This window comes from Trichechus manatus, unplaced genomic scaffold, assembly GCF_000243295.1.
Source record: "Trichechus manatus latirostris isolate Lorelei unplaced genomic scaffold, TriManLat1.0 scaffold00017, whole genome shotgun sequence".
NCBI classification, from domain to species: domain Eukaryota; kingdom Metazoa; phylum Chordata; class Mammalia; order Sirenia; family Trichechidae; genus Trichechus; species Trichechus manatus.
In genome coordinates this window covers 8,572,716-8,597,891 of record NW_004443953.1, presented here as the reverse complement: position 1 = coordinate 8,597,891, position 25,176 = coordinate 8,572,716, and the positions used below count along the sequence as shown (strand labels likewise).

Below are 25,176 nucleotides of genomic sequence, written 5' to 3'. Positions count from 1 at the left end.
ATTGTTTCATGGCATTGGCTGCGATCCTGAGTTGTGTCAACACTCCCCCCCTTTCCCTTTCCGCCCTGGGTTCACTGTGTCTAGTTTTCCTGTCCCCTCCCACCTTCTTGTCTTTGTTCCTGGGCAGGTGTTACTCATTTGATCTTGTGTAATTGATTGATCTAAGAAGCATGTTCCTCACGTGTGTAATTGTTTGTCTTATAGGCCTGCCTAATCTTTGGCTGACAGGTGAGCTTCAGGAGTGACTTCAAATCTGAGTTAGAAGGGTGTCCGGGGGCCATAGTCTCAGGGTTTTCTCCAGTCTCGGGGTGGTTATTTTTAATGAAATTAAATAAGATAATTTTTGGCCTGCCAGAAGACACAGAATAAAAGACTGTGAATCTTTGGGTTGAAGGAGAGAAAGTACGAGTCTTAGGAAGACAGAGGGTTGGCCATGAGAAGTCACTGATCATTCTGAAACATCTGGAGAGGATTGTTAGGTCTTCCTTCAGTGGGTTAGGACAAGTGGGCCTTTAACATTCATAAAAAAATAATGGAACACCTATTATGTGTCTGAAGCTGTACCAAGTTCTGGTAACACCAGAACAAATAAGATGGTATCTTTAGGAAAAATAATTAAGTGCAAGTACAAGCTGTATCCTAGCTAGATTTACTCATGGTTTTGCTGATGACTGAAATTCTTCCATTTACAGTTAGAAAGAAGAGGGCCCAAAGTGCCTTGGCGTAGGTTGGATCACCCCTGGGGAATAGCCAGCAGGTGTGGTCAGACCCCACTTTGGTTAGATGGTGTGGAGGTAATGGAGACTGTGGGAGGACCTCGGCCCCTGGTTCTGTGTGGTTGAATGGACATGCCACCCCAGGGCTCCAGTGCCCATAACTTTCTCTTTAGTGTGCTCTCTTTAGGCTGGTACTAGGTACTGGGGTGAGCCGTAAGAAATTGCTATTTTTGTTATTAAAACAGTCCAGTATTGGCAATTTCATGTGATTCCACATAATAGGAAGTAATTTATAATGTTTTGTGGAGATCTTTCGAAGTCCTCTGGATAGATTACTCAGTTGTTTGATATGGGACCACAAAGTGACTCAAATGCTTCACTCTGTAGGTGGACTTTGAACCTAATCAGCCACTATGCTGTGCTCATGTGCTCACCCCCAAGGCCTGGCCCCCATCTCCCCTTCACCCGTTTAAGCATCAACAATCATGATGTTTTTCATAAAACAACAACAGATAAGTCTCGCTCACAGAACATTATTTTGTTTAGAACATCTGATATCTTACCAGGATTCAGATGGGAGCTGCTGTCTTCACTAAAAGCATATTTTTCCCTTTGATTGATCACTAAATGGATAGAGCCTGTGAAAGGATCTCCTCCCCCTGCCTCCGGGATTTCTTGTTCAAACAGAATTTGTTGTATCCACATCAGTAAAGCCTTGTTAATAAGGGCTGCTGACCAGATCTTGGAAATAGCCTCATTATATTGAACTGGATGTCATAATGGTACCCATTATGGTGGAATTCTCTGTGTGTTTGTACTTTTAAACCCAAGTCCCTTGCCACTTTTTACATCTCTCTGAGATAGCAGAATTCTCTGGTGATGCAATTTTTTAGAATGTATTGTCTCTCCTCCTACTGAAAACCATTACAAAAATGTAGTCCCTGGTTCTGAGCATTCTTAGGTTAGGGGTTTGTGGCTTGCTGCTGCTCTTCAGTCATTCATTTGACTTGCTGTGCTCATGTTGACTGTAATGTGTTCTGGTGGCTGAAGGTAAGAACCCATGAGATTTATTTCATTCAACACCCCCATTAATTGATATTGGTGCCCAAATATATGACAGGTAAAGAGCCGCTTCCTCTTCTTTTTTTTTTCAGAACTCACCAAGTATAACATAGGGTTATTCATTTTAATTCTTAAAAGCCATTAAAAGACTAATAGTGTTGGGAGTCACAGCATTTATATTAGCTGTTGAAATCTTACCACAGTCCTGGCAAAGTAAAGTATTTGTTGTGCTGGATTTTGGTAATGGACCCCTGCAGGGTTACAGCTCAGGAATGCTGGAAGTATGAAGCTCACAAAGGGGAGGGCAGAGAGGGTGTCAATTTGATTCCTCCAATTAGAACACTTAAAGAAATAGCAAAGTGCAGAGTAGAATTTTATTGTGAGGGCTAATTGAAAACCAGGGGAAAATATTTAGAGACACTACATGGCATTTTGCATTTTAATCTCCTTTCTATTTGTGTCTGTTCTGGTTTGACTCAATAGGACCTTCGTTATAAACAAATTTCTATCATTAGAACCAGCTTAATTTCTGTTGCTATAATTAACAGGATGGTAAGAAATGTTTTAGAGTACAGTCTTCTCTACAGCAAGCTCAGGATGGTTCGATTATTCACTCAGCAAATGCTTCCTGAATGCCTACTGTGTGCCCTGCTGTATGGTAGGGTTATGGTGTGACAGAGATGGGCAAAGTCCCTATCCTCTTGGGGTATAAATTTTAGTGGGAAGAGCCAGACAGTATATATAAAGAAATATGTCATGTAATGCCAGGAAATAATCGGAAAAAAATGTAGCAGGACAAAGAGATGGAGGTGGTGAGTGAAGACTCCTTGGAAGACCCCTGAATGGAGGGAGGAAGCCAGCCATGCTGAGACCTGAAGGGAGAGGAGCATCCTCAGCCAAAAAAAAAACCCAAACCCGTTGCCTTTGAGTCAATTCCAACTCATAGCGACTCATCCCCAGCAGAGGGAAGCAAATGCAAAGGCCCTGAGGTGGAAACCAGTGTGGCTTGTTTGAGGAACCGAGAAGGGCATTGTGGCTGGAGCATCAGGAGGATGAGGAAGAATGGGAGGAGAGGATGTTAGAAGAAAAGGCAGAATCAGATCATAACTGATCTTGAAGGTTTTGGGAAGCCATTAAAGAGCTCAATGAGCAAAAAGTGGCATGATCTAATTTAAGTTATAAGAGATCTTTCTGGCTGATGTGGAGACTAGGCAGGGAGACCAGCTGGGAAGTGATTGTAATTGCCTACATGAGGGAGGATGGTGACTCCAAAGAGAGATACAGAGATGAAGGGAATGAGAGGAGGTCAAGTCCAGGACAAGTTTTGAAGGTAGACTCTATGGGATTTGCAGATGGATTGGATAGTGGGGTAGTATGATGTCATGGATTGAATTGTGTCCCCAAAAAATATCTGCCAACTTGGCTAGGTCCTGATTCCTAGTATCGTATGATTGTCTACCATTTTGTCATCTGATGTGATTTTTCCATGTGTTGTAAGTCCTATCACTCTGATGTAATGAGATAGATTAGTGGCAGTTGTATTGATGAGATCTATAAGATTAGATAGTGTCTTAAACTAATCTCTTTTGAGATATAAAAGAGAGAAGCAAGCAGAGAGGCATGGGGACCTCATACCACCAAGAAGGCAGCACCGGGAGCAGAGCGTGTCCTTTGGACCTCAGGTTCCTGCGCAGAGAAACTCCTAGACCACAGGAAGATTGATGACACGGACCTTCCTCCAGAGACAACAGAGAAAGCCTTCCCTGGAGCTGACACCCTGAATTTAGACTTGTAGCCTACTAGACTTTGAGAGAATAAATTTCTCTTTGTTAAAGCCATCCACTTGTGGTATTTCTGTTATAGCAGCACTAGATGATCAAGACATATAAGAATATGAGAGGGGTCAAGGATGGTACCTAGGTTTTTAGCCTGAACAGCTTGGGTGAATGGTGGGAAGGAGCAGGTTTGTGTGAAGGGACAGCAATTAGGGGTTGTGTGTGGACATGTTTAGTTTGAGATGCCTGATTCCACATCAGAGTGAAAGAGTCAGGTAGATGGTTAGATCTGGGAGTCTGTGAAGTGGGGAGGTCTGGGCTGGAGGTCGGGGGTCATCAGCATGTGGATTTAAAGCCAGGGAATTGGATGAGATCACTAGGGAGTGGGTATAAATAGAGAAAAAAGGAGCCTGAAGACTGAGCCCCATGGCTCTCCAGTATTTAGGGATCTGCAGAAGCAGGAAGTACCTGCAAAGGAGGCTGAGAGGAAGCAGTTGGGACGGAGTGGGAGAGGTTTTGTGCAAGGTATGCAGTGGGGTCAGCCCCTGGAGAAAGCATGAAGCTTGAAGTTTGTTTTCAGAATGTCTGTTCCCTTTGCAGTGGGTTTCCATCTTCTCTGTGGTCCCCCTTCACGTCATTCTCTTATTCTCATCTCAGACAACAATTACTTTAGAGAAGTAGGTCTAAGTATGGTCTTATGACTGGCAGCATCAGCACTAGCTTGTTAGACATGCAAATTGTTGGGCTCCTAGACCTACAAATGAAGCTCTAAGGGGTGGGACCTAACAAGCTGTTTTAATAAACTCTTCAGGTGTTTTTGATGCAGGTAGAAGTTTGGGAAGGGAGCTGATAAAACTGATCAATGAAAGACAACAGATGTTGTTGTTGGGTGCTTTCTAGTCGATTCCAACTCATAGCAACCCTATAGGACAGAGTAGATCTGCCTCACAGGGTTTCAAGGCTGTAATCTTTGTGGAAGCTGCTGTCACACCTTTCTTCCATGAGCAGATGGGTAAGTTTCGGTTAGCAGCCAAGTGCTTAATCAGTGTGCTCACTCATTTATCTCTTTCAGGGTCATCTGCCTAAGGCTAAAAAATAAATATCTGATGGTGGCTTTTAAGTGTTAGCCAGCAGACCAGTGCTGAAACATATTCTTAGGGAACCAGGGAAACTTCCTAAGCCCAGAATATCTTAAAAACTGGCAGAAGTCTATTTTGTCTTTGGTAATTGTGGTATTGTACAGGCTGTCTGACTTCAAATATAAAGACAATAAAAGTTTTGGCACTTTAGAGGGAAATCCAAAAATCTCTAGCAACCATTCAGAAGTTATACTATTTAAACACAATGTTGGAGCCCTGGTGCTGCAGTGGTTAAGAGCTCAGCAGTTAAACAAAAGGTCAGCAGTTCGAATCCACCAGCCGCCATGGAAACCCCAGGGGGCAGTTCTACGCTGTCCTATAGGGTCGTGATGAGTTGAAACCGACTTGATGGTACGGTTTTTTTTTTTAAAGAAAATACAATGTATCTACTAGACAATCTTCAATAATGTCTGAATACTGGGGCTAATAATGATAAAAATAGAACATTTGTTGAATTGTGAATTTTTCTTCATAAAATACATCTCAGATTTATTTCAGCCATTTAAATAATAGAGTTTAATGTATATTTAGTCAAGCATTACAGTAGTGAGGGCTTAAGGAGATTAGAAATAAATGAATCCAATTAAAGAACGTATCTGTGAGGTTTGATATGTCATAGGTATTAACTGTTTGCACAGTACTGTAAAGAAACCGTTAATAATTAACTATCTAGAAGAGGTTTAATCAAGGATAAATGTTACAGGACATATTTTAAAACATTTAAGTTGAACAAGTGAAGATTTGTCCATTTGAAAACATTGCATCACGTCATCACTTTTGCTGTTTTTTTCTTGGGGACATAAAAGTCTGAGGCTTAGCTTTTCTATAATCTGAGAATGCCAGTGCCTTTGTCTTGTGCAGAAAAGGGCAGCACTTCCCACAGTGCCCTGGGGTTTGACCTTGCCACACCTCCCCACATCAGGCCCTAGGGGGAATTTGGGGACCCTATGACCTTGAGTATGGGATCCAGATTTCCCGGTGTTGTGGGAAGATTATTTTGTTATGATTACAGGTACCTTTTCTATTCCTAGAGTTTGTGTGGAAAAGCAAACTAAAAAAAATAGGTGTGCTCCTTTCAACCTGTCTGCCAGAGGGTATTTTCAGGGTTTAGGAATCACTTTCTAAGGGTCAGAGGGCTTTATATTTTCCCAGAAGAACTAGGCGGGCAAGTTATTCCTGTGAGAATAGACTCTCAAACAAATAAATATAAGATATTAGGTAGTGGGTTCCCCCTTTACTCATCTAACTTAGTAATAGAAGAGTCTTAAAGGGAACATACATCTGAAAATCACCAGTTTAATTAACAAATGGCAGTGAAGTGCCTGGTGAAGGGTAGGCACAGCGGTGGGTCAGTAGGGAAGAATGGAAGAGGTAAAAAAGAGAGGGCCAGAATAATACATGTGGTATGCATTTTATTTTTTGTTTGCTGAAAATAAAAGTAAGAATCAAACTTGGCTAATATTAGTATTACTTTATCTTCTTTACATTGGGCTAAAATTAGGGGTTCAGATTGTGGGAGAGAGGACTGACAATTTTTAATTTATGCCTTTGATGAAGGAAGTAGCACATTGTGCATTTAATTTTTGTTTGAATCTGACGTTTAAAGACCGACTTGAAAAAATGAGAAACGGAATAGTTGTATGTTCAATAGATTTTGGCTGGAACTTCGACCTGGAAGATTCACAAATACACTTAAAACTTTAGTGGCTAAATATAGGATGAACTTCTGAGCATAAAAAAATTAAGTTCTTCCTTACAAGAAATATGGCCACAAAGTTAGGTTTTCTCCATTTGAACAATGACAAATACACCATTTATAACCCACATGAAAGTGAATTGTTTTAAGAAAATGTATGGCAAGACAACATGGATTTCTCTTTTTTCAGTTATAAGTAATAATTTAAGTTACGTTCTCCAAAGAAGGAAACATAGAGTCGTACAGTTCATATGAAAGCCTTCACAGACAGATAATTCTGTAAAGTAGGGTGGGTGGAGAAGAGATCAGAAAGGAAGTGAAACATATAGGCACTGAGAGAGCATATGGACATTTATAAACTATAAGTGACATAACTTGAACAAGAAATTCAGTAGTGCTTTCTCTTTGTAATTTAATATTATTCATAAAGAAGAAACTATGGAAATTTAAAGGAGATACGTTGAGGAACCATTTCAATATGAGGTGGGAGTATCTGAAATTTGCCTCAATTAGTTTTTTTTAAGAAATAGTTTTCTGATTATAAAAGTCATAGTTATAGAAAAAAATTAAGACAATGCAGAAAGGCAGAAAGAGGCGATATCTATTTTTGCAGATAGCCACTCTTAACATTTTAGTCAATTGTCTCCAAGTGTCAGCACATGTTAATTAAAAGAGATAATTTTTCACTTTATCAATAGTATTTTTCATGTTATTATTCTTCAAAAACATTTTAACGACTATAATATTATATTGTATGGATATACCATAATACAGTAATGCCTCTACTACTGGTTTTTCTTATTTAATTATTTCTAATTAAATATAAGAAACTATGCTGTGATAAGCATCTTTGTATATCTATTTTTGATACTTATCTGTCATTATTTTCGTAAGGCAATTTTATATTTCTATATATAAATTCTATATCTAGAAATGGAATTACTGGATTTAAGGTATGAATATTTATAAGACTCTTGATAAATACTGTCAATTTACTGTCTTACCTGTGGTATATAAGAATGCTTATTTATTTCATCTTCATTGAGATTTATTGTCATTTATAAAATTTTTGTGACTTTGAAAGGAAAAAGAATGACATACGTTAGTTGCCTGAATTCATATAGATTATTACTAGTGAGGCTAAACCCTTTAAAAAAAACTGTCTCAGCAATTTGTGAATTTTTCACATCCTTGTGGAGACATCATATTTATTATCAATTTGTTGAAGTTATTTCTGTGGAAGTTTGAAGTACTATTCCTTCCAACTCCTTCAAGATAATTGTAATAGTTCCAAATGGTTGTAGATCAAATTCACTTAGTATTCTGGCTTACCTAAGTATCCCATATGCTGCGCCTGAATTAAAATTTGATAAAATCAGTGCATTTTATATAATGTACATTATACTAAAACAATAAAAAATTAGTTTCTTTGATTTAGGATCTCAGAGAATTTCAGAATGATTGCTATTATTATCTGGAAATTAAAAAATTTCTCATATAAACTTGCTTACTTATCAGGAACCTCTTATTTATTTAAAAGTTGGCTAGTTTAAAAAATTTGGGGGCCATTTGGATTTGAGATGAAAGTTTGTTGTGATGAGAATAATTTTGTTGATTGCAAATGAGCATTTTTTCTATCCAAGATACTGTGTTCGGCAGTAGAGACTGTTATCATAAGGAACTTAGGAGGTGGTTGTCAAGATCCGACATTCACTACACTATAAGGCAGAATGTAAGAAGTGCCAAATGAACGGTACAGGCAGTGAATGGTATAGGAATTCATAGGAAAGAGCAAGGAGAAATCACTTTGGCCTGTGGGGGGTAAGGAAACAAATTTAGATGCAGTCCGGTGGCACATCTGGATTTAGCTATATTTCAACTTTTGTCATGTGTTTGGTATGAAGGTGTTTCATAATCCTTGTGAAAACGGTTGACTTTGCCACTTCTTACTGACCTGTTACAGGTTTTGACTTACATTTTGGTTGTTATTCTTTGTCTATTCTTTACACCCTTGTCTTTCCTTCTTGAAATCGCAGTGAGATAGTAAACTTTGTGTCCAAGCCATCTCTTACCCTTGTGGTGTCATCCACTCTATAGAATGTTGAATGAAATCTACAAAATGGGGACAGATGGTTTCTAAGCAGAGGCAATGTTTATGTAAAACCAAAGCCTTTTTGGGAATGACTAAAATTGCCCAATCAAATGGAAAAAATCACAAGGAGTAAACACAAATCCACTTACTAGTATGAGACTATTACATTTCCAAGGGTGCCCTAGTCTAATTTTCTGATAGACTGCCTTAGTCTGTGAGCCCTTCACAGTAAGGAATCCTCCTTATCAACCATCTCTGCTGGGCTCCGTAGGAGCCTGAAAATAAAACATAAAGTAGGCCTCTCTGCTGTGGAGGTTTGTACAGTGGCCAGGCCGTAACTCTGCCGGAGTATAAAGAAGGTCATGCACTTCGTGTAACAGTGACTATAGAATACAATTAAAAAGTTTAGTATAAGGCACAGTCATTTCCACTTAATCCGATCACGGTTTAATGCAATCCTCTGCTTATTTCAGTCAGAGCCTTTGGAGTCAAATCACTTGTATGTCTTTGTTTCCACATTTTCCTGAGTAATTTGATCACCTTCAGCTGTTTTTAAAAAAAATAGCTCAATTGGGAAATCTGGCAACATTTTTTAAGAATTGTCACATAACATAAAATCGGCAAAGAAGCTCCAGAATAGCCAGCAAATCCAAAAGTGAGACTAGTAAATTCTAAAACGATAGAAGCAAAAATTTAGGGTTGTCTAAAGTGGAAGTGAAATAGGGTTTGGTGGAGTCGAAGAGGAAAATCTTTGCAGAGGATTGTGACTCAACATGACTTAACAAAATATTGTTGATTGCTTCTCTGTACGCTCATCCCAACTTATTTGATGGTTGTAAATATGTTAGTGTTGCTGTTGGTATTAGGGAGGCCGGTCTCTCAACTGAAATGATGTAGACGATGTAATGCATTTCTTTGAAGCTGATGGTAACCCTTTAGTGGCAAAGACACCTCATATGTATTTGCTTTGCACTGGAATTGCACTGAGCTTTCCACATTAACAAGCTGGCGTTTTCCTCATGAGTGGTCATGGCATATTGCTTAAGGGAAAACTGAGGAAGGCCAGTAGTACAAAAATGTTCTTTATTTTTCTATTGGAATTTGAGTAATTCCAAATATGTACATGACTATTATAAAGTTTAGAGTAGACTCAGATGGTTAATTCTGCAAATTGGATGATTTCTGACTGTCCATAATGAAATAAGAGGATTACTTTGGTCTGTGCAAATATGGGTGAGATTGACAAGCTGCAGTGATTGCAAATTAACCATTTCACGTTGGTTTCAGAGGGGAGGTAACTAAGGATGTCAGCAGCCCTGGCATAAGTCATTAAAGGAAGAAAAAAATGTAAATTGCCATTTTGAATCAATAGCTGTTTTGAAAAATATGCCAAGTGGTGTATGCCACAGGCCCTCTTTCGATATGCTGCTCGTCTCTGGGAGAACAGCGTGAGCTGCCCTGGAGAGGGTTGCTTGTAGAGCCCCAAACAGGGTCTACTTGGCGCTTCTAAAGAAAGTTTTAGAAGTAGAGCAGTGTCGTGTCCTTCATTTATTAAAATCAGCTAGTTAGGCTCCACCATACTCATTTTACAGTCCATGTTCTGGGCAGCCGAGTATTTTATTTTGTCCTGTTCTTCTAAACAGAAGCATTGAATGGTTTTACTAAGCATACACGTAACTTTGAGGCCATGTGTGATACCAAAATGTGCCTCATTGAGGGGAAAGGAGAGGCAGGGCCAGACTCTTCTTTGTGTCTGAGTTTGGAGGAGGGAAATGGAACTTGTAGTGTGATTCCTATCAGCATCTAACCCTTTAAGCTATACAAATGGAATGTTCAACTTAATAGAATTCTGAAAGTAAAACAAATGCTTTGTTCTTAGTGAATCCACCATTCAGAACTGCTCTTGGCAGCACATCAACCGTATTTGAAATGTCTTTAAGTGGGTATTTTTTACTGTGCTTTTCATCCTAACACATCTTTTGAGCTGTTGGAATTTTGAACAGAGAAACACAAAGACCAAACTCCTCTCAGAGGGAGGTGTCCGTGTTGCTATAATGTCTCCGTTTGCTGACTTGGCAGTATGGAACTTACCTTAATAAATATTTGGCCATACTGCAATTGGGTTTAGAGGCTGAAATGTAACAGAACAAAGTAAAATGAGTTTGGGGTAGAAAGGGCAGAAATACAGAGCAGCAGAAAGAGGCAGTTAAAATGAAGTGTATCACGATCGCTTCCAAAGTGAAACTATTGTTCTGGGGAAATCAGGTGCCAGAAAGTGCCAAAGAGTGCAGAAGTTAAGAAATAATAATTACTATTTATTCAGCATTTACTGTGTTGTAGGTACTGTGCTATGAGTTTTTCATATACTATTTCATTTAAACTTCACAACAACTCTATGAATTACAAAGAAGAAATTGAGGCTTAAATGGGTTGCTGCACGATTAGAGGCAGAGGTTGGCTAAAACCCTGAGCTACCCAACTTCATGTCTACTGCTGAATTTTGGTGGATTCTTTTTGTATTTGTTGGTATGCACTGAAACAGTGATTTTTTAAAATTATCAAGAGTATTTTTATAACTTTTTATATTTATTAGAGTTTTCACGCGAATACCTAGAACTTTAAATCATTATTGATTTTAAAATTTTATTTATGGCTACTTAATTTGGAGTATTTCTGTCACTGGAAATTAGGCAGAAATTTTGGGAAGTCTTTTTTAGTTATTGAGATGCATACCTTGGGGGCCTGAAAATGCTCAAGAGAAAAGTGAATCTTTTTACTCTCTCCTTATAGCCATGGAATCCTTGTGCTGATATGTCACATTAAGAATGGTTTTGCAAAGTTATTTGGCCACATTTTAAGGGCTGCGTGATTTTCTAGGTCCTGCCAGGCAGGGACTGAATGGCTGCTCTGCTATCCAGTGGACAGAAGTGCGTTTGACACAGGAGGAGCCCAAGAGTGGCTGCTCTACCCCCCGTCAGAGCACGTGATCTAAGGGCAGGTAGTTGGGGGACCCACAGCTTTCCAGGCTGTTTTCCCACAGAGAAAGGCTATTGGATTGCAGTTAGTAGTAGTCATAGGGGGAAAAGCCCTTTTTTAGTTGCATCCTTGTCATCTTCCTCCTGTTCCGTGTTTTTGAAATACTGGCAAATGGCCATTGGAATACAGAAAAAATATCATGTGACTCTTGTCCACTAGGAACTTAGAATCCACTTGGAAAGACAAGACAGAATCATTTGAAAAGTATAGATTAGGGAGGGAAAAAGATAGTTTCTGATCCCCTCTCCACTTCCCTCAGTTACTGGCCCTGGTGCCTTCTTCCTAAAGGCAGGGACTTTGTCCTTGAGTTCATTGATGTCTCCCCAACTCTGGCACAGAGAAGACTCTCAGTAAATATTTATTGAATGGCTGAATAAATGGTGTTAGCAGTCAGGAAGGGCTTCATAGGGGGAGTATGATGTAAGATGGTTCTTTATAAAAGGAGTTTCATGGGTGTGTGTTGGGGGAGAGAGTCACAGAAGCACCAGGTCAGTTTGGAGAGAACGATTTTAGATGAAGTGAGGGGTTGATGAAGGATAATTTTGTGTTATTGTCAGAAAAATAGGTCAGAGCCACATTTTGGAGGCCTTGAATTTCTGACAGAGGAGTGCTCAGAGTCTGTCTTGTTTGTTGTTCTTAGAAGTAGTTGATTAGAACAGTGAAGCAGATCCATGATGTAATCAGACTTCACAGCCTGAAAAGCAAATTGCATGGCCACCGTCTAAAATTTTTAGCTCACATAGGAGATTTTGCTTTTTAATACTTGCACTTAATGAATGGATTATTTGATATGAAGCCTTTGTGATTTGCTGACGTATATCACTCCTTAGTTTATGACAGTGATATTATTGGAGCTCTTAGGTGTTTTGTATTCCTCGTCACTTGAGAGACTCTTTGTCTGAATCATACTTTTGCTTTTGCCTAATCTCATTACAGAAGGACCAATAGGGAAAACAAAAAGAAGATAAATGAATATTTGTGATTCATGGAAATGTGCCAGTCTCTTTTACATATATATTTTTATTAATTTTATGTAACTGCCTTAATGCAAAGAGTATTAAAAATACATGTAAAATTTTTTAAAAAGTGAACTCATTAGAGAAAAGGGAAAATAAGATAAGGAAATAAAGAAAGCCTGTGGAATGTGTGGCAGAAAATGTCTGCCATGAAGACTTTGTACGTTTGCTAGATGTGATTACACATTGGACTCAGGGCTTGGGGCTTTTTGACTTCCGGTGCAAAGAGGGAAACATGATGGGTTATATGACTCACAGTGTCCATGAGATAAAAGGAAATCAATTACCCAGGAGCAGCCTAGCTAGTTCTGGAACATGAGAGAAAATTCTCCCGTGAGTCCCCATAAAGAAGATTCTCTGAAACATTTCATTTTGCCTGTCAGTGGGAAGAGTTGATATCCTCTTATGAAAACTGAGGAGTTAGACAAGATCCACTGTTACCTGAAGTAGAGTAACAGGTTTTACCTGTGAGCAGGGCCGAGGCTGTCATCTTCAGCCCCTCAAGAATGCACTCTCTAAAATAAACTCTTTATCCCCTTCATATCACAGTCTGCAATTATTAAGCTTGTTTGTTTATTATCTCTTCTCCCAAATAGACTGCAGTCTTCATAAGGGCAAGGACAATAGCTGTCTTATTTATCCTTATATCTCTACATTGCACAAAGTCTGGTATTAGAAGCTCAATAAATATCTAATGAAAGAATTTAGAAATGGAAAGAACTGGTAGCAAAATGTACCATAAGGTAACTGAATTAGTTAGCCTGTTGAACCAAACCAGTTACCCTTGAGTTGACTACAATTAATAGCAAACCACTGCATGTCAGAGTAGAACTGTATGCCATAGGGTTTTCAATAGAGGGAAGTAGATTGCCAGGCCTTTCTTCCTAGGTACCTCTGGGTAGACTCAAACCTCCAACTTTTTGGTTAGCAGCATAGCAGGTTAATTATTTGCACAACTCAGGGACTCTTAACTACCTACAAGCCTGGTTATACCAGTTAACTAGGTATAACAATATTTGGAATATTTACCAAAATGACTGATCTTGGAACAGTTAATAGAAGACATTCTTTCTGTCAATAATCAGATAGCATGCCTGTTGAGTTCACTCCACTTCAGGAAAGCTGTAGACTAGGTTTCATAACCCATAGCTTACCAATGACAGTATACAATCTTAGAGAAGTTGAATTATGGATTTAATTTCTACTTAGAAAATTAATGAAAAAATACATTTTTAATCAGGACATTTTCATGAGCATGTCATGTAATTTGGCTGTGGTATATGTGGCAGCTACATTCACATGGTAGGCTTTTCTAGAATTATCAGAGTGTTTGAGGAAACCAGCTTAATGGCCAACTTTTGCTTGCTTCTTCTTCAAATAAAAATAACTGTCATTCCTAATGAGAGAATGCATGAATCCATTTTCTGTGGTGACTGATTAAGGATTTTGTCCTCCCATCTTGCAGAGACACAGAATACAAAGGCCTGCAGCTCTCCCTGGATCAGATCTCAGCCTCCAAACCAGCCTTCTCCTATGCCAGCAGCTCTACCCCCACCATGACTGACAACAGGAAGGGGGCCAAGTCCCGGCTCTCCAGCTCAAAGTCAAAATCCAGGACTTCCCCATACCCTCAGGTGAGTGAATGCTGTTTTTGCAGCTTTCTCTTTTTGTGGCCTGGTTTAGTCTTACAGTCGAGGAAGTATTAAAACTGTTTGGAGTTAATTATCTGGTTTTGATAAATTTCAAGCTTCTACAAATCTATCAAGTTTTCCAAACTATATTCTTCCTCCTCCTCCTCCTTTAAAATAACTATGCTAGTAATAGACATTTTTATGTTGTTTGTTAGCTGAGAAAAGTTTGAAGCAATTTTGTGCTTTACTGCATTTATATAAAGGCCGTGAGAGCCTCAGTTGCAGTCAGAACCATAATATATCTGCTATTTCAAAGAGATTGATCCTAAATTCCCCCCCGCCCCCGCCATAATGATTAACCAGAAGGAAGTAGCCAGCATAACAAAATATGGAAAACAAAAGCTTGATGTAGATAAGTTGAATCTTAAAACAGCAGCTGAAGAAGAAAGAAAGAAAGAGGTGGAGGCAAAGGATCAAGGATGCATTTCACTATGAGATCTGAGCACAGATGGACTGTTTATGAGGAGGAATGAAATAGAGAGGATCTTCCAGATGGCAGGAATGGTAGGAAAAGCAACTCTCTTCTCATCTTTGCAAGGTGGTGAGATGACGAGACCCAGAGGAGGTATTCCAGAAACATTGAAAGGTACAAATAGGATCCTGATCCCTAGAAGGGAAAAAATATTGTTTTTTAAATCTAGTTTGATGTATAGAAACTAGACTGTGTCAAGATTTGTGCACAACTCTCTCCTGGCCTGAAGGACATATGACAAAATTGGGAATTATGCACTTGCAATATCCTTTGCCCCCCTCACCTCCATCCTTTTCTTTTGTGACTACCATACCAAACTCCCTGCAGTTCACTAGAGTAACTCCAGGAGATGATTCTTGTGCTCATATAAAACCAAACTGGGTTCTGAGTCATTTCATCAGGGTAGTCTTTATTCTTTACATTTTAAATACATTTACAATAGCAAAAATGGCAAGCAGGTGGGTACAGGATCGATTTCCTTACTTATCAGAGCTATGTTATATATATTATGTCAATATCTACAAGTGTATATTATTTGAGGGAATGTCATTCATTGAAAAACTGGTTGCTAAGAAGCTGTTTGCTAGATTTTTTTAGGGGCTTGGTAGGCACAGATGAGAAGACCAGGTACCTGCCCCAACGAGATTTATGACATATGATTTGAAATTTTCCACAGAAGAACAGATTTCATTACTCTGACAAAAGAGAGGAGAGCAGATGTGTGATGCCTAGACATTTTTCAGTGTACACCTTCCATTATGAGGATGGAGCATTTTATTTATAAAGTGTATTTTAATCAAAATCATTGTGGAGTGGTTGCCTGTTTTTCTTGAACATCTAATGAGAAGCTTCTTTTTTTCTTTTTAAATTACTATTTTATGCCTTGGGGCAAAGAGTTTTTACTGTCTCATTTTTACTACTTGAAAGGGTAGATTATGCCTTTGGGTAATTCTGTCCTTAAATATATAGAAGTGTTAGGCATATAGATGAAGGAATAATTTAAATTATGAAATACTAACTTAAGGAGGGATTTGTCCATTGTTATATGGAAATTAAGCCACAATATTGAGAACAAAAGCAAAACCTTCCCATTGGGCCTGCAGAATGTCACTGTCTGGTTCATGTTTTCTTTCATGCTCAAGTCATGACATCTAAAATTTCTATTACCTCACTCTAACAGTAGACTGAGTACTCATTTGAAAAAAAATTGTAACTGCCATTAGACTACTCCTTGTGTATGTATGTGTGTATTGAATTTTTAAGTTACACATGTTGCATAGTTTAAAAAAAAAAAAAAAGCAATACAGAAAGGTGGGAAATAGAAAATACTCCTCTATCCCCTTATTCTCGCTCTCAAGAATTGTGCTTTTTCCTAGAAATGTTCTATGATGTGTAAAACCATGCACATGCACACATGCATGTCAATACAGGATTTCTCTTGAAATTTGTGTCTTTATTTTTGTGGTTAATACTTATATAAATGCAGTTTTTAGAATTTTGGCCGTATGTCTCATTTGAAATTACACAGTCATGAATTAAGTTTACTTAACATTTATTATGTGCCTAATAAAAGTTTTCCTTTAATTGTATTTACTTTAGTTAATCATGGTGCTAGGCCATTCCATTGACTGAGTTCCTACTACCTGCCCTGCTAATACGTACAGATAAGAAATGGAACACATTCTCTTTGCTTTTTTTGAGGAGCCACTGGTATAGACAGACAAATGAATGGACATTTGAAGTGAATTGTCGTGGGATAAACAGAGGGTGCTTTGGGGACACAAAGGAAAAGCATGACATCCAGGACAACCCCATCACTGTGTCTGCGGGAAGAAAGCAACTTAGTACCATCATCTTGAATGCTCAAGCCTCAGGAATTTTGTAGAAAAAAAATAATTTAATATCTCAAAAGTCTTATTTGGTCCAAATTACCCTTATATTATTAAGAGATAATTAGCCTTTACATTTCATGCACCTTTTGCTATTGTGTGTTTTTGACTTAGCAGATGTTGGCTGAGCATCTGAATTGGAAAAATGCTATTCTGGCCTTAGTTGTAGTTGGTAGAGTGGAGGTTAGGTAAAAAGTGCTAAAATATACAGAAATGGAGTAAGAAATGTCCTTACGTTTTGGTAGTGCGGTTGGAGTGCAAAGCTATATACTAGTCATATATAAGAATAATTAGTGTATGTTGTTGTTAGTTGCTGTTAAGACAGCTCCGACTCACGATCCATGGGGTTTTCATTGGCTAGTTTTTGGGAATAGATCTCCAGGCTTTTCTTCCTCGTATGTCTTAGTCTAAAAGCTCTGCTGAAACCTTTCCACCATGGGTGACCCTGCTGGTGTTTGAAATACTGGTGGCATAGCTTCCAGCATCATAGCAACACACAAGCCACCACAGTATGACAAACGGACCAACGAGTGGTGGAACTAGGATATAAGCAAAACCAAACCTGTTGCCGTAAAGTTGATTCCAACTCCTAGTGGCCCTATAGGACAGAGTAGAATTGCCCCATAGGGTTTCTAAGGAGTGGCTGGTGGATTCAAACTGCCGCCCTTTTTTAGTCACCAGCTGAGCTCTTAACCACTGTGCCACCAGGGCTACAGGAATTAGCGTATAGGAGATGATATATACTAAGAGCTTTACGGGTGGTATCAAGGACAAGCACTTTGCCCTGGCTGGCTAGAGAAGGTGTTGTGGGTGACCTGGCTTAAGGGTGGGATTCAGGTATGTGGGAAGCAGGGAAAGGAAAGGATGTTTCAGGAAGACCTAAATTATGAGGAAAGGCAGGAATGCATTGTTAATGTGGTTAGGCCTGGTGGTGAGTAGGGGGAAGAGGATTGGTTTCTCTAGATGAGAACTAGGGGTGAAATTTTTGGAAACAAATTGTTCAAGGAGTTTAGGTTTTGTTTTGTGAAGAACTGGTAAAGGTTTTTGAACAGGTAATGAGAGAATGAATGTGTTTGAAGTGAGCAAAACTATTTAGGAGACTAATTTTAATAGTCCTGGTGTAAGTTTTGAGAGAAAGATGTGGCAGACTGCTTCTGTGAAGATTTATAGCCTTGGAAACCCTATGGGGCAGTTCTACTCTGCCTGATAGGGTCACTATGAGTCAGAGTCAACCTCACGGCAGTGGGTTTTGGGTATGAGTTTATAAAGGTCTAAACTAAAGTTCTTTACTTAAAGGACACTGCAGAGGAAGAATGGATACTTTTTTTTTTAAGTCGTTGGATACCTAGCACCCCTTAGCATTATGGATATGTGTTATATTTTAGAATTATATTTTTAATGCTTTCTTTCCATAGTTAATTACATACTTGTACTGAATTTCCCTTTCTGCATTACATACGTGCATAATAAGTGCCTTTTTAGTGACTAACTGATCAAGCTTTTAATTTTATTTAAATACTTTTTAAATACAGCTAAATACTTCTGTAAAGAGAACAATTTTTTTTTTGCTGTTTCCACATCCACATATTTTTAATATGCAAATTATCATCTGATCTTTCAAGAGGCAGTTTTCCGAGCAAAATTGAGCTCATACAGTAATGCCTTATGCCTCTTATTAGTTATGTAAATAGTGATTTGATGATTCTATCGATATTATTTATTAGACTCTTTGTTATGACTGTTATTTATTAGGCATATCTAGAAATTTCTAACAGATGTCTGACCAATGGCAAACAGAAACACTGCTTTTTGGAATTATGTAGACATCCTTATTTGAACATGCAAGCTATGCACACATTGTAATTTGATGCCACCACCCAGTTTGTCTGCAGTAGTAGATGAACCTTCAGGTCCCCTCCGGTATAAAATGCCCTTGGGAATGATTTTAGACTTGATTATATTATGGTCACTTAATGAATGACTCAATCACCTTTGTACCTCTGTGTATTACTCGGGACAAGAAAGGTCAAAATAGAATTCTCTTGTTTTGAATGGTTTTGGAAATATTGTAAGAAATGTTGTAGTTAATTTTCAAAGATTCTGCGCATATCTACTGTGTTGCTGTACAGCAGCAATCTTATAACAGTTGTATTTTCCTATTGGATTTATACTCATGAAAATAGCACAATATTTTTCATAGTTCTGTTGAATTAGAAATACTGAGTTTATAGAATTTACTTTTCAGACCTTATCTGCTAGAGATTGCACCAGTGTTTCTCACTTATTTTTGTGGAACTAGTCATGACTGATTTAATTCCAGTTGGAAGTTATTTTACTGTGCCTCAGTAATGTCAATCATGAATAAATTGCCTCCTGATTCCAGAGTTTCCTTTTAGACATCTCAGGTTGGTATGTTTATAGTGGTTACGTTTATTACAGATAGTTTGTGCCATCCTGTTTTATTGCATCATTCTGTCCTCTTGTTTGTTCCCTAGTCAGTAATAACCAATATACTGTATACTTCCAAAATACCAGTGCCTGCATAAGATGGTGTATGCTTCTGAAATCTGAAAGTATTTAATCACTTGCTACGAATGCACTGTAACACTTGCAGGTTTTATTCCACATCTGTTACTTTAAATAATCCCACAAAACCCTCTTAATTTTCATTGCCAGCAATCTGGCTTCCTTTTGATAAAGGTAAAGACTCTCCTTCTGCAAAGGTTCTTTCTGCCTCTACAAATACACCAGTGACTACTACATTGAAAGCCTGACATTTTAGTTTGGAAGAAAAGAAGCGCCAGTAAATCCTCAAGCATAGTTATCCCTTATGCATAATACTTTTATCACCACCAGACATCTCTTCATTTCCTGTATCACATGTAATGTAAAAAACATATAATCCTTGACCTTTAACAACAGCATCAAAAACAGTAATACATCTCGCAAAAAGTGAGGTTGTCTTCTCAGAAAATCTTACACTATACAGGCTTGTTTATGTTTCCTGGCCATGTATAAACTCCGGCTTAGTCTCCCTCTCCTACAGAAACACCCAGAGATTATTAGAATGAACTTTTATGGGCTTCTTAAATTGTCTTCCTAAATGAACCTCTGAGTACGTATTTTTAGAAAACATTTTGCTCAGTAAGGTGAGATCTATGAGTTACAGGTTAGTACTTTAGTTTTTAGCAACTCTTGCATTCAGTTAGATACCTATTGTGTACACTAAATTTGAAAGGTGGGTCCAGGTCTAGTTGGGGAGGTAGAACCAACATTTTAGAGAATAATTATAAGATACGGTCAGCCACAGCCTCTGCCTCTTCATTCCCTTGGCACATGGTTGGGGGGAGGAGCAAATCACAGTAGTCGGGTCACCCTGTCCCTACCACTAACAAGTTTTCTTCATGATCGTTTTACGTGATCACTCCCTGGTCACACACTTCCCCAACAACAAGTTTCCTTAATCCCTCAAGTTTACCTGTCACTACTGTGCTTCTAAATTTTCACCCAGTACATGGATTTCAGGAGGAACTAGGGGGTCCCTTTATTGAAATAGGTTAGTGAAGTCTACTAAAAGGATACATAAACTTGCTGAGGGAATGTGCAGAATAAGAGTGGTCTGATTAAGGGAGTAGGCAGAGAAAGGTGAGGTTTTAGAAGATACAATGGATAGAATGGGTGAAGAGATGGAAAGGAACTAATGATGGGGATAGGCAAAAATGATTATTTCCAATAATCTACCTTCACCTTGCTTTGGAGCATGACAGTGTAAGATTTTGGTAAAGGTAAGATAGGTATTTGTGGTAGATAAACAAGGTTTATGTGATTAAATATAGGACTGTATACTTTCTTCTTAAATACTTGAGTGATCAGATATTTTAAGCATGCTGTTCTCACTGATGTTTACTGTCTTTTAACATTACAATTTACAGTGATGTATGCCACTTAAAATACATTCCCAGTAGTGAAAATGTAACGGCAAACTCACAAAAGACTAGCTAAACAGATGGCTACATTGATTGACATTAAATTTGTAAGTATGACAGCAGGAGGTTACTGAACAAGAAAAGACCAATGAGAAGAAAAAAAAAAAGAGAAAAAGTGGCATAAACGAGGAAGGTAGAATGAGACTTAGCAAAAACTGAGAAGGTGAAGGGAAAAAAATTTAGGGCCAGTAGATGGGGACTCTAAGGTCCACAAGGACAGGAGATTGGTAACCAGATTATCCTGGACAGAAGTCCTTCATAGATCTTGAATGAGCACATGAATGAATGGATGAAAGAGGCCATGAAGGGCATGGGCTTGATAGAGAAGGTAGCAGGGGAATGATTTTTGTTGTTAGTTGTCACCCAGTTGGCTCCTACTCAGTACCAGTATGTATAACAGAATGAAATGTTGCCCAGTCCTGTGCCATCTTCATGATAGTTGCTATGTTTTGGTCCATCGTTTTGGCCACTGTGTCAATTCAACTCATCGAGAACCTCCCTCCCTCACCTTTGCAAACCCTCCACTTTAACAGCTATGATGATCATTTTGTGTTAAGTGCTGAGGATATAAGGTCCTCGCCCCAGAGGGCTTATAGATTTAGTAGTGGAGATAAAAATGTAAGCATGTAATTTAAACATAATGTAATATATAATGTGATAAAGGCATGTGGTGGTGGCAGGGACAGTAGCTGGGCTTTTGGGCTGTGGTGGTGGTGTATGCTGGGAACTGATCTACTCTTCCAGCAATGGCCCAGAGGTGGGAGTGAGGGTGTCATTTAGAGCACCAATGGTCTCTAGGCTTAGAGACTTAGCATGCTATAGGGCATTTTCAGTGGGTTTGGACTCATCCCTTTTTGCAAAGTTTGCAGTGGGCCTGCTGGATGACAGTTAATAAACCCCTGCCTGGCTTGGATGCTCCTCAGAGTCCAGACACATGCTCTTTAGACTCCCAGCTGTGCTTTTCCATCTTCTCACTCATTTTCCTTTCTTCCTCCACTGGCTATGTCCTAGGAGTTCCTTTACTCTGGAGGATTGCAATAGCATTCTAATTTTCTCCCACTTTAGGAAATTTCCCTCTCCACTCTCCCTGCCTCCCAGATTGACCTTAAAAGATCACTGATCATGCCACTGCTTGGAGACATACCACAGCCCTGGTGGTCACCCTAGGTTACCTATAATTGGACCCTAAATGACTCTCCTGCACTCTCTCTCACTGGTCTCTTACCTGAACCCTGGGATCCAGGGTGGCTTTTTAATTTCCATACCCTCCTCTAGCATCTTGGTATGGGGTCTTCTATATATTTATTTACTCACAAAATGTTGATGGAATGAATGAATGAATAAATACATTAAAAAATGTGGAAATACTTTGTTAGTTACCTGAACCCATTGCCATCAAGTCAATTCTGACTCATAGCAACCCTGTAGGACAGAATAGAGCTGCCCACAGGGTTTCCAAGGAGCAACTGGTGGATTCAAACTGCCGACCTTTTGGTTAACAGCCATAGCGCTTAACCACTGTGCCACCAGGGCTCCTAGTTACCTAAAGAGGTATAAAAACTCCAAAGGGGAAACCACTTCACTAATAACAAATCTATAATCTGTGTAAAGAGGCAAAAGATACAGGGATGATTTCACAAATGCAAAATCCTGCAGTGCAAATCAAACATTTAAGTACTGGGAGGAATTACAGTGATAGAATCTACAGGTTCTTTTAAGAGTAGAACTTTGACCAAATGCTGTCTGGCTCACACTCTAGGGGCAGAGAACTATCCACATCCAATTCTCAAGTGAGCTTTCTAGTCTTCATGTCCCACTGTCATCTCCAGTGCAACAGTGGAGGGATGTGACAGCTGATATTTGTTCTCTCTCTCTGTGTTTTGATTACAAAATAACTGTGTGAACATTTATCAGTCACACTGATAAATATGACATTGTAAGAAATGCCATTTAGCTCTGTCTTCCATTTCAGTCATCCGTCTTTGTTTATAGGCTCAACCCTAGTTCCAGGGCTCAGTTCCCATGATCAGTAGACTCTTTCTAGATCATTCTTATTCTTCTTTAAATCCACGCACACACACACACACACACACACACACACACACACACACACATACATATGTATATATGAACTGGAACCCTGATGGTGCAGTGGTAAAGAGCTTGGCTGCTAACCAAAATATCAGCAGTTCAAGTCCACCAGCTGCTCCTTGGAAACCCTATGGGGCAGTTCTACTCTGTCCTATAGGATTGCTGTGAGTCGGAATTGACTCGATGGCAATGTGTGTATATGTATATATATATATATAGGGAGAGAGAGAGAGGAGGACATCATGCTTGGTAAAGTGGAGGGCCAGTGAAGGTGAGGAAAACCTTCAATGAGATGAAACAATGGCTGCAACAATGGATTCAAACATACCAATGATCATGAAGATGGTGCAGGACCGGGTAACATTTCATTTTGTTGTACGTGAGGTCTTCCTGAGTCAGAGCTGATTCATGTAAACATACATGTACACACACACACATTGGACTACACTTTTGTTGTTGTTAGTAGCTGTTGAGTTGGCTCTGACTCATGGTGATCCCATTCCTACAGGGTAAACCTGCTCCATAGGGTTTTCAAGGCTGTGACCTTTTGGAAGCAGATCACCAGTCCTTTTTTCCAAGGTACCTCTGAGTGGGTTTGAACTCCAACCTTTTGGCTAGTAGTCAGGCACTTAACCATCTGTGTCACCTAGGGACTCCTAGGACTACACTGTTAGCAAAGTGTTATGCTCCATGAGAAATAGATTTCCACTGTAGAAAAGGAGAAGTCTCTTTGTTGTTTGTTTGTTTGGTTTGGTTTTGCTTTTCATCTTCTGAACACAGAAGGCCTTGTGAAGGTCATGTTTCTTCATGATGTTTCTTTGTGCCCTTCTTACACCTCATTCTCACTGCCTTTGTCTGGTTCCAGGCTCACTAGAGCAAAACATCACTCTTAGACTACTTCATCAGCCTCCTTACTGTGCTTTCGGGCTCTAGTCATTCCTGCCAGAGTAAGCTTTCTGAAATATTTTTATCATGCTGCCCCTTCCCACCCCACTTAAAGTCTTCTTGTTGTTTATAGTATGAAGTCCAAGCTCCGTAATTTGACCCAAGCTACAGTTCTGCTTGCTTTGCCCCTGCTCTTCCTGCCCTTCCATGTCAGTTCTCCACTCTAGTCAAAGTCTCTGTATTCTTCTCTGAGCATACCCTGTGTGTTGAGCCTCTCAAATCCTACTCACCCATCAAAGCACAGTTACAACTACACCTCTCATGCCCAGTGACTGCCCCTTCCTCTGGGCCCAAAGTATTTACTGTCCGAACAAATTATTAAATACTTATTCATAAGCCATAATATACCTATGTCTTACAGTATTTAATATAGTTCTTGATGATTCAAACATGAAATTTATTTTGTTTTATCTCATATTTAAAATGATGTATACTGTCAAAACTTAAACAGTACATCAAAATAATAAAGAAATAGTAAAAGTCTAAACTCTAATCACCTAGTGCAGGAATCAGCAACTTTTTCTGTAAAGGGCGAGATAGTGTTTTTGGCTTTGCTGGCCACATGGTCTCTGTTGTAACTACTCAGTTGTGCCATTGTGAAAGTAGCTAAGGACAAGAGAAGGAGTGTGGCTGGTGTGCCAATGAAAATGTGTTTACAAAAACAGTTGGCCAGTTGAATGTGGCCCACAGGCCATGCTGACCCCTGACTAGAGAGAACTCTTTTGGTGAATAATCAGGCAGATATCCCTCTATATGTAAACACTCACACTTCAAGTTTACAAAAATGGGGCCACACTCTTTTCTAATGTACATTTTCACTTAACAATATTTAAGTCCAAATTAATTCACTTAATAAAATCTATGTCTGTAAAGCTAGATTCCTATCATTTTTAATGGTTGTATATTATTTTCATTTATATATGTATGTATTAAACCTGTTGCCATTTAATTAATTCCGACTCATATCGACCCTATAGGACAAAGTAAAACTGCCCCATAGGGTTTCCAAAGAGTGGCTGGTGGATTCGAACTGCCGACCTTTTGGTCAGCAGCCGAACTCTTAACAACTGGGCCCCCAGAGCAGGAGGGACCAGTCCCTGGAGACAGACATCATGCTTGGTAAAGCAGAGGGTCAGCAAAAAAGAGGAAGATCCTCAATGAGATGGATTGAAATAGTGGCTGCAACAATGGGCTCAAGCATAACAACAATCAATCATGAGGATGGCACAGGACTGGGCAGTGTTTTGTTCTGTTGTACATAGGCTCGCTATGGGTGGGAACCGACCTGACAACAACAGGTATGTATTATATTGTTCTTTACTATTTTTTCCTGGTTATTAGCTTTTCATGTCTATCTGACACCTGTGCAACTGGATAGATGCTACTGGAGGATGGGACTGTGTGTTAAACTTCTTTGTATCACTGTCCTCCTCAATCCAGTTATAGAAATATGTTTGAATGCCATTTTTTTTAATGAAATTGTCTAAATGAAATTTTTTGTTTATTTTTTAAAATTTAAGAATTACTGGGCATTTACTATATATTATATATGTGTATGTATACATGTACA

General features: G+C 38.9%; 1 protein-coding gene across 1 annotated transcript in view; it reads left to right on the top strand.

Moving 5' to 3' along the window:
* Positions 1 to 25,176, top strand: part of SIM1 (SIM bHLH transcription factor 1) — a 75,027-nt gene that overhangs the window by 25,572 nt on the left and 24,279 nt on the right. Inside the window, exon 10 of the mRNA XM_004372419.1 lies at positions 13,998 to 14,166. Within this exon, the coding sequence (XP_004372476.1) occupies positions 13,998 to 14,166 (169 nt within the window). The remainder of the gene's footprint in view (positions 1 to 13,997; positions 14,167 to 25,176) is intronic.